This window comes from Seriola dumerili, unplaced genomic scaffold (assembly GCF_002260705.1).
Source record: "Seriola dumerili isolate Sdu_G_001 unplaced genomic scaffold, Sdu_1.0 BDQW01000668.1, whole genome shotgun sequence".
NCBI classification, from domain to species: Eukaryota; Metazoa; Chordata; class Actinopteri; order Carangiformes; family Carangidae; genus Seriola; species Seriola dumerili.
In genome coordinates this window covers 1,654,196-1,665,050 of record NW_019174923.1, presented here as the reverse complement: position 1 = coordinate 1,665,050, position 10,855 = coordinate 1,654,196, and the positions used below count along the sequence as shown (strand labels likewise).

General features: G+C 38.8%; 1 protein-coding gene across 2 annotated transcripts; it reads right to left on the bottom strand.

Moving 5' to 3' along the window:
- Positions 1 to 574: 574 nt before the first annotated feature.
- On the bottom strand, positions 575 to 10,575 carry ap3s1 (adaptor related protein complex 3 sigma 1 subunit). 2 transcript variants are annotated; one of them, XM_022765221.1, is made up of 7 exons: positions 10,290 to 10,575; positions 6,902 to 6,993; positions 5,947 to 6,058; positions 5,756 to 5,827; positions 5,104 to 5,211; positions 3,623 to 3,664; positions 796 to 883 (listed from the first exon to the last, which is right to left on the bottom strand). In XM_022765221.1, the coding sequence occupies exons 1-6, from the start codon at positions 10,356 to 10,358 to the stop codon at positions 3,629 to 3,631; spliced, it is 489 nt and encodes a 162-aa protein (XP_022620942.1). In that variant the 5' UTR covers positions 10,359 to 10,575; the 3' UTR covers positions 796 to 883; positions 3,623 to 3,628. The 2 variants fall into 2 exon arrangements, with proteins under 2 accessions (XP_022620941.1, XP_022620942.1); XM_022765220.1 differs by lacking the exon at positions 3,623 to 3,664 and having other exon boundaries at positions 575 to 883.
- Positions 10,576 to 10,855: the final 280 nt, after the last annotated feature.

Below are 10,855 nucleotides of genomic sequence, written 5' to 3'. Positions count from 1 at the left end.
TTGAAATTTTAAGATTATAGAAATAATGAAATATGACAAAAACCCAGCCGAGTTTTAACAGTTTATTATGTTGAAAAAGAAGAGAAAAATCATGCAAAGATTAAAATCAAGGGAATTATTTGATAAGACATGATAACTCATTTAAAAATATTTTGCATACAAATAAGAAAAGAAAATTAAATTTCAGCATATATATTCATATTTCTGTAACACAGCAATATAATTCTGTATTGTTTGCACTGATTTTACAAACAAGCTATAACATAAGACTTTCAATACTGTAGCAGACCTGCTCCAATTTGGTTTTTGAAACGGTTTCATTTACTTTCCTCCACTGATTGATTTCTCTAGTGTGGAATAACCAAACCAATAAGACTGCCCCAAAACATCTGTACATGCCACACTCTTTTAAGTAAACACTTGAGGAAGTGAAATAATTTCAGTTACAAACTGACACAGATCTCCACTGTAGCAGCTGAACATCAAGGGCCAACCTCCAGCAAGGCAGAAGGAATGTACCACTGATAAATAAATATTTAATTTTTCCTTCCAACAGAAAAAAAAACAAAACATGTAAAACATTCTTTTCTTTAATAGGAAAAACAAAGTGAAACACCAGAACAAGTAGTGTCAAACCACACAGTACCTTCAAGATGTATAGTTTTGATAAAAGTTAGTAATTTGAGGTTTTGGTAAACAGATTGCATCATGGTAAACATTGGCTGACATCTGCAGGCTCAGGATCTCGCTGCCACTATTTGAAGGAGGGTAAATTTGGCACTTTTATGCTGATGTCACCAATGTTGATGTTTCTGGGCATTTCCGGAAGGTTCATGTTCTTTACAGCTGATACGGCACGAGCAGGAGCTCCTGCAATACCGGCCTATACACACACACACACACACGCACGCACGCGCGCACACACACACACACACACACACACACACACACACACACATACACATACATACAAAACACACACAAGGAGGGTTGATAAAATACAAATCAGTAAAGCAAAAAACATGCTGTACATGACACATTTAACAGCGAACACTGGACACGCATATAAACACACACACACACACACACAGACATACACATATACACACACACACACAATGCTAAACGAAGTACTAGACAAACAACAGTCGACTGCTGACAAAATGCAAAAGCACTGACAGCTACTCGGACAGACATCATGTGCAAATGTACATTCAGATGCCTTCATAGCTTCATACGCACATGCATTATTTGGTTCTATAATGACTTACATCACAACCAGAGCCAATTATGAATCAACTGTGAGGACATACTGTTCTTGACCATTCACTAATTTTGATGTACTGAGCAGTACTCAACATTCATCAAATGGACAAAAGGCAGCATTGCTTGGAAAGTGAACCCACCGGACTCTTGAGGACCGATAAGGGTAAAAATGCAAGGAGAGAATTGGTAAAGCAGAAAAAAATGGATTTGGATATGAAGGCGGGAATGATGTTTGGATAGATAGTTATGTATAGAATGTGTGCGTCAAATAAAAAACATGTCAACATCATATACGCTTTAGCCATAATAATACAGGTGATACTGTACCTCTAGTGGGTTGGATTACTTCTGGAAAGACTATACATGACAGTGGCTAACACTTTTCTGTCTAAATACATATTCATGAATAGAAAAACAAGAATACTGTGCCATTTACGCGTCTACAGTGTTGCCTACAAATGACATGAGGAGGTTGTAAGCCTAGTAGTGCTAAACTACAATGGGAGATCTATTCTCAGGGACAGAGGAGGCACTTCACTCTAACGCAATGAATCTCAATGTGAAGCTGTAAAAGAGTAATTTGGTGTTTTTAAAAAAGGAAGGCATCAAGGTAGTTTAGCCTTTTGGAACAATAAAACAATACACATTTATAGAGAGTGAATGACTTAATGTATTCGTCTCAGGTGTGCGCTGCCATTTGAGAAGCACTGCGGTTAGAGATCCTCCAAATGAATCTTCAGGAGACAGACCCAAAAATGACCAAAAGGCTTCAAATACAGAAACTATAATGTTCACTGCCTCTCTAATGAACACATTCAAATGAATACCCTCGTGATATGACACACACAAAGTATGTCTGGAACGCAGATTTATTCTCTTATTTTCACAAGGTTATTTCAATGGACCATTTGTCTAACGGGCATTGCTCCCTCTGCCAAGAATGAAGGAGACTTGTGTTAGATGGAAAGATGACCGGGGCGTTAACGGAGAGGACTGCTGATCCAGCACATGGACTCAGTCTACAGGAGTCAGACTAGAAGATATTATTTGCCTCACAGCGAGTCGCCTGGAGACCTACTGTGCAAGTCCATTATAGTGGGGTTATTAATTAAATGCTGGGTGACTAATATGTATAGAAATAGTAACACCAGCTGCATAACACACAACAGTGGTTTAAATTGCTGGTCTGTGTAATGCTGTCAGTCTTTTAAAGCTCGAGCAATACCCAATCTCTTGTCAGTGCAAAAGAACCGCAGGATAAAGGTCTACAAGGTTTTCATCATTGGTTTAAGTCAAACTACATGCGGTGTAGAGGAACTTATCTAAAGGGGAAAAGTTTGACATTTTGTGAAATAAGCTTATTAGCTTTCTTGTGGAGAGTTAGACAGGAAGATCAATACTACTCTCATGTTTATGGGCCAAATATCATGCAGCAACCAGTTAGCTTAGTTTAGCTTAGCATAAAGACAAAAGCAGAGAAACTGTAAAGCTAAAGCTAACTGTAAAGCTAACTAATTACTATGTTGTACCCTGTGGTTCAATCACTACAGAAAGTGTACAAACAACAATTCACCATTTTATGGAGCGTTATGCGCCACACCATTTATTAACTGCATGGAGTGTGAACTGGCCGTTGTTGTTACACCTCAGCTTTCGAACGAGTTAAACAAATGAGATAAACCATATTTATTACGAAGCTTTAGAGGTACTGATTGGTGCAATTCGTTAACGTTAAAGGCTAGCCGTTTCTCCCCGTTTCCATTCTTCATGCTAAGCTGAGCAATTCAGCTGCTAGCTCCAGCTACATATCTAGCATACAGACATGAGAGTGGCATCAATTTTCATATCTAACTCTCGGCACGAAAGTGAAGAAGAGTATTTCCCAAGATGTTGTACTATTCCTTCAATACACTGCAACATTTTAGGTCACAGAAATGTTGATAGTCTCACAGTTAGAGACAAGTATCATAAAATAACGGACATGATGGAAAACCAAGAAAACAATAATAATAATAAAATAATAATAAATTAATAAATAAAAAAAATTTAAGAAAATTTTAAAACAAAAGAGATACAAAAGCACATGTCGCCTGTCGGATTTACATTTATTTAAACTACACAGGTTGGACAATATAACAGGTCCACCTAACGATACACATAATGCACGACCACCAACGTGACTGCATTGTATAACTAGTTAAGGAGAGAAATGGCAACATTTTTGGGTCTGCCATGAAAGATTCCTTGAATATGTTAGTGACGTCAGTTTACTATTACATGGAGGGCCATATGAGGAGACTGAGGGGGAGTAAACTTCAGTTAAGGTTACAGTACTTGGTTGTAAATTTAGCAGTACCTGTGTCTACCTGTCCTGCCTGGTAGACTGAAAGATAAACGTCTGTAAAGAGAGAGAAGAATGGAAAGAACTAGACAGGGTCAGGAAAAAGAGGAATGAGGAATGTTAAAGCAGATTAAAGTAATTACAGTTTATCTCCACAGAAAAAAAGTGATAGGACCTATCATAGACCACGTCAACACAGACAACTCAAAAGTGATCTTAAGCTTCTCTTACTATTTTTTTTTTGTTGTTGCAAAAAAAATAAAGATATGAATTGAGAAGGATCAGTTTGATGAAAAACACTGATGCCACCTAATTAGTCTTTGCCAGTTTGGATGAAGAACAGCTCGTTGCTTGTTTCCCAGACGCTGCCCTATAAATGGACAGTGTCATTTTAAATTAGCATCAGTGTGAGAAACACACACTGTGGTCTAGGGTAGGTCCAAGAGGGAAGAGACAGAGCAGCTCTGATGATTGTAGAACAGTAAAAGAGTCTGCTTACAGAATATCAATTGAATAAGAAGATTCTGTCTGGTTAAAAAGCACACAATGTAGCTTGCAGCTTTAGAAAAACGGTACTTTGTTAACACTAAAACTTTTAAAATTCAAATATTAGGTCACACAATTGATGTCAGATAGTTAAAAAAAAACTTCACTTCGTCGTGTAAGAAACAAAACACAACAGATTTGTACAACCTTGTGACTTTCTGTTAGTGTTTGTCATTGCAAAAGTAAAAAGGACTCCCCAAAAACATTGCCTTAGTGTTTAGACATCATTTCAGTGCATTGGAAGTAAAAACAAAACCAAATCATTAGTGCAGTTAAGTTTCAGGACTACAGAGGCTAAAAACCAAAACAGAAATGATTTCATGAAATTGTCTCTGGCTGTCTGTCTGATTAAAACTTTCCAATGAGTAAATGAAAGTTTATCTGCTAGCAGAAGCTGTATGGAAAGCAAAGCAATGTCCTTGCATAGAACAAATATCAAAGCAAGGACACTGGCTTATTGATGTTACAAAACACACTTGGAAAGCAGTTACTTCAACATGGACAGCAGATAAAATTCACATTGTCCTCTAAAATAATAAGCATGTGAAAACACAGCCTGAAACTGGACTGTTTTCATTACTGTATGTCAAATTTAGTGGATATGAGAGATTCAATGGTCACAGATTCTGGAGATGCATTGGATAATGGTACAGTTAAGTCTGCATAGTAATGGCAAAAGTGATGACTATGATACTGTATTTTACACTGAGGGATACAGGAGAGAGTATGTCGAGTCTTGATCTACGTTAAGAGCAGTGCAGCGACAAGAGGAGAGGCCGAAAAAAAGAGCACAAACACTCAAGAGTAGGTAGGGAGCATCCACAAGGTCACTGGAGAGTGGCATGCAGGGTGCAGCATACACACATGCCTGCATACTGTATACGATACCTCAGAGAGTATGGAGGTAGAATCAAGTCATACATACACTGGACGGGCCGGGTCAGGCTTACCTCAGACTTCTCCATCTTGTTCTGAGCATCCACCTGCGTGATGATTTCGTTCATGTTGGTCTCCAGGACCATCCCGCCCATCACCATCTCCGCCAGAATGTTGTGGACCTGAGAGAAATGAAATATGAATTATGTTTTAATATTGTTCGCATGTAAACAACATCAGCGTGCAAGCATTTATAAGCAGGACAAACATTTCATAAATTGTATTTGTCAACAATCATAATTTCCCCTATGAAGACATTCATTATTAACTGTGGTTTACTACATTATCATTCATTATGTGCTTATACACCATCCTCAAGTTATGGGTGCCCACGGGATGAGTTATAAAAGTAGGGCTTTTAACAGGATGATTGTTTTTGTTATGGATTAATCTCCTAATTATTTTCTCAAATAATACTTGAGATATTCTTTATACTAATCTTTATGACCAAAAAAAAAAAAGCAGAAATTCCTGTCATATATATTGTATATTTGGCAGTTTTGTTTGGAAATGATAATAATATAATCAACTATCACAAAAACTTATTTTTCTGCATTTATTTAAGTTGTTTTTAAGAAGTTGCCAAAAAGGGTAATTTCTAACATCAAAAATTCAAGCAGTATTAGAATCACAGAGAGGGAAACAGATTCAAAAGGTATTTCCTACCTTGTCTACATGGAAAATTAGGTCAAGCTCACAGACGTTCTCAAAGCATTTGTCCAGCGTTTCCACAAATACCTGAGAACGGGAGGATTTAGGATTTTGTAAAGCAGAATTCAAATGGACTGTGAAACATTGATAGTCATGTTACTTTGTCAAACATGGAGACAAACACACTGATTCCAATAGGCTGTTACCTGGATTAAGTCTAAAATTCCTAGTTCACTCTCTGAGGAGTCCACGCAAAACACAAAGTACAGTGTGGCGTAGTGTCTGTAGATCAGCTTGTAGTCTGATCCTCCAATCAACCTGACACCGAGGGAACAAGCAGATATCGCAGTGAGATCATTCCTGATCGAATACATCACATGCAAAAACCTAAACCGCCATGGTCAACACATCAGTCACATTTCCATTTGACCAAAAGACCAGTAGCATTTTGGAAAAATACACACACACACACACACACACATAAAAAAAAAAGGTCTTGAGGTCATCAGGAGTTTAAAAACACACAGAGAACGTTGCCCTCTGCCCCGACCATGAACTGATACAAAATGACCCAAACAAACAAAACACAGAACGACTGGGAGAGACACAATGGGATGTTTACGGTCACAAGTCAACATGTGTTAAGATAGGACATTAGATAAACTAACAGGAGAAGATATGGAAGGTAGACATCTAACCCAGTGACCAAATGGTTAACCAAGTGGGTTAGATAACACCCCAATGAGTGTGTTAACACTGCTCAAGCTACATGTGTGTGGAGTACACACGTAGCTTGAGCCACATCAGATGTCGTACCTTAGTTTTAGTTTTAAATATCTGGTTGTGATACCTCTCAGTTTTATAACCATTTGGCTTCAGTGTCACAGAATTAAAAAGATAACAGAGTGCAAACATTTGAGTTCGCCAAAGTAAAACGACACCCGGTCCCTCATTCATGAATGATAAATGAACTTCAAACAAACATTGACTATCAAATGCCATTCACAAAGCCCCGTGAGCTTTCCTGTATAGTGTGAAATGAATTCCTGTGATGTTGCGTCAGAGCAAATTCTTTACATCCACTGAGTAAATAATTCAAACCTGGTTCTTTAAGGATTTTGACAGAGTCACTCGCTAATGCACCCACACCTCATCACTTACATTCCACCTTCTAGGAAATTACAGACGTTCTCATCTCTTTTTGAGACCAAGTGGAAGGTTTCCCTGATGATCTGTTGCTCTGTGTCTTCACTCTGCGGGAAGAATGAGGAAACACAGGCTGTTAAATAAACAGGAGATTGTAAATACCGCATTGTTTGTGCATTTAATTGCTTTCAGTCAGTCATTTCATTACTACTAGCCAGGAGACTGGCAGGTAATTTAATGGTTCCTCTCTTTTTCTTGAATTCATGTATTGGCTTTGGGTGAAAAAAAACACAAAAAAAAAAAACAGGATTTATATATTTATCACTGTATTAATCATATTTAAACATACACTAGTGTCCACAGGCAACAGAGGCAATGATTTCATTGTACAAGCTGAATCAACGTCGGCTCATCTTACTGTTTGCTAATGGATGAGGTTCTGTTTAAAGCCTTAAATATCCGTAGGCATGTTTGAGAGCATCCACGTTTCTTGAACCAATAGCTGACCAAACTCTAATCTATCAATCTAACCTCAACCATCAGAATCATGGGTAATAGCTTCCAGTTTGCAGCTCTAACACTGTGGCTGCCTCACCATAGAGCGCTGATGTCCTCTCAGGGTCCATAACAGGTTAGCGAGCACAAGGAGAGAAGAAGGTGTCCAGTATGCAGCTGGCTGGAAGGCTAAATCGGTCATGTGACTTGTAGCATGGGACTAGCAGGGTTACGGTACTCACAGTTTCATGGTACAGTTGCGAATAAGCACAGCAGACTGTGAAGAGCAGCAGCTTCTTTTAAACCTCGCATTAAGATGAGTGCCCACCTCTGGGCCAAAGTTGGCCCTCTAAACTTCCCCTGTTTGATTTTGACCAGGGACCTTTGTTACATGTCAACCTCCCTCTCACTGTAAACTGCCCAAGAAAGGTAAAATGCCATAAAAATAATCATATAGACGGTTTATTACACACTATAATGTAATTGTAAAGAAATATAAGGACAGTTTTAAGTGTTTATTAATTTACAGTATTTAGAGGGGTTTAAGTAAAGTGTTACCAGACATTCAAAGCCGCTTTGCAGTTCTGTGATTACACAGCACAGAGATTTGCAGCTTTAACACTGTCACTTACTGCTCATGCAGGATCTTTTTATACAAAGAACCATTGTTGCTGTAAAGCTGCAGAACCAGAAACTCACACAAAAATACAGGCCTTGCTGTAAGAGCACGAGCACACAGCTGTTCTCCTTCCAAGGCTTCTCACTGATGCTGGCAGAGAGCCAATTGATGGTACACGAATTTATGTGGCGCGAGTGTGTGAGTGTGTGAGAGAGAGTGTGTGTGTTTGTGTGTGTGTGCGTCTGCGTGCCCATATTTCACTCCCCTCTCCCCGACACGTCACACCTAGATTGGACAGATGCTTTGGCTTTATATCTCAGCTCTGCCACTCTTCCTCTCAACACAACAGACTGCACAAGACTCACAAACACACATCATGTTAGCAGCGAACCGAGGCCCAGACTTCGCAGTGAACTGACTTAAATAAACTGAATGCTTAAGACTGTTTTCACAGCGAGGAATATGTGTGAAATATTTAATCTAGCCAGCCAGTAAACCAACGCCTCAGACTTTAATATAACAGATGGTGCCTCCATAGCCTTCTTATAATCCAATCAATTTCAATCTATCCTCCTGAACTACAAATACATCCATGTTTATCTCATCTCAAGATTAGGCAACATGGACAATGAAGCTGTAGTGTTCACTGGGGCCGCAAGTACGGCTTATTTTCATTATTGATAAATCTGCTGATTTCTGTCTTGGATACTGGCTATCGGACTGTAAACTGTCAGAAAATGGTGAAAAAGAAAAAGCCCAACAAATGACTTGTTGTGTCTGACCAACAACCCAAAACCCAAAGATACTCAATGTGCAATGATACAGACCAAAGAAAATAATCTTATCAACAGACTGAAGAAGCTGCAGCAGTGTAATCAAAAACAAATCAATTCATTCGCCAGTCGTTTCAGCTCTACTGCTTATGCTTGTATTTTTAAGTTCAGAGAATACAACTAACAATTATTTCTTTCATTATCACTTAAACTTCCAAGTGTTTTCTTGATTGGTATTTTCTGTAAAATGGTAGAAAATAGTAAAAATGTGGATTTCATACAGCTCAAGATGACATATTCAAAAGTCTTGGCTTTTACCAAAAGTCATAAATCTGGAGCTGAGCAGATTCACTGAGTATTCAGTTAGTTAAATGACAATTTTCTGTCAATCAACTAATTGAATACTAATTGAATATGTTGATAATTGATTAATTGTCTGAGTGATTTACTAAACAGAAGTGCCACAGGTCTGCTGCTTTTCCTTGTCTTGTATGACAGTAATATAGCTGCCACAATTAGTCAATTAATCAATTAGTAAAACGGCAAAAAAAAAAAAAAAAAAAAAAAAAAGAAGAAGAAGATTTCCCTGTTTTGTTTTTGTTCTTTTCCAGAAAATCCTCATATTTGAGAAGCTGGCATCAAAAAATGAGTCATACATCAACTGATTATCCAAACAGTTGCCAATCAATTTCCTGTCAATCAATTAATCAGTTAATCAACTAATCTAATCTAGCTCTGACAGAGAATTAATTTAGCTGCTTGGCTTGGGTAAGGACACTGTTGACGCCACCTTGCTATTGTAGTACCAATGTTAAAGAAGGGGCAGGCAGCCAACCTTGAGATATAAATCCAATTAAGAGAACAAGCCAACACAGCTTGCCCAGCACAGGATATTACATAACCTGTCATTTGCTACCTGCAACTTATTCCTTCAGACTTTTTGTCAGAGGAGATGGAACAGGTAATGTCACTCTGAGGCAATGACAGTAAAGCTAATGAAAACCAGTGGCGGTGAAAGGTTTGACTGAGCACGAGTCAATCACAAGGGCGTTACTGAAGTCATGTGACACAAACAGAGTGAACTCACTTCACCGTCTTCATCACCCACAGCTGGACTCAGCGCGAGGGCTGAACAAAAAGTGGGCACAGTCCCGTTCGTTCAGGCTCCGCGGGAAGGTGATCGCCTCGATTCGGCTCGCACACGTTTAATTATTCATATTTTAAAAAGGACGGCATCGTGCACACTGACATCTTATACACCAGTCTGAAACAACAGCGCATCACTGGGCGATTGTGAAGTATAGACTACACACACCTTCCCATTCAAAACTGTCTGCAACATCTCATTAGGTTTACAAATGACTGCATGAGAAAACATGCAGCAAATTAACTGAACAGTCATATCATGAGAATTACTTTTCCGCCCCCCATCTTGGCCTATCCATCGTACAAACAAACCTGCATTAACGGTAAAACATGTAATAAGGAAGGAAAAAAAAGATCTCATGTTACTCACATAATGCTCGTAGAATTTAGAAAGCCTTGGTTTCCCATGGTTGTTGAATATTAAAATGGCTTTTATCATGATTGTAGCTGAGCGGAGGGAGGTAGGGGGAACAGAAAGGGATCAGTCTGTGAGAGACTGTTGTCTGTCAACTCCCGTGAACCCAGGTCTGAGTGGGATTCAGGGCTAAATCCCGTCTCGATTTAAGGTTAATACGGGATAGCTTCGAGCTACACGCTGCTGCTGCTACTCCTTCATCGTCTCTTTACGGAAATATTCCACGTCAAAGGACCAGTCATGCTCTCCTCCTCCTCCTCCTCCTCCTCCTCCTCCTCCTTCCCCCAGCTACAGCAGCCGCGATGGTTCAAACCTCCGCCGTTCAGGACGACTGCAAACAGCACAGGGAAACAAGTGATTATTTTTTTCTATTTCAGGGGGTAATACTCAGATCATCCATGCGGTGGCGTAAATGTCTAAATTTCTGGTGTTATTCATATACTTGTATATTTATTTGTTTTTGGATATGTGGATAATGTACATTACTCCAAATCTATATTATTTTACTGAAAAAATAGTGT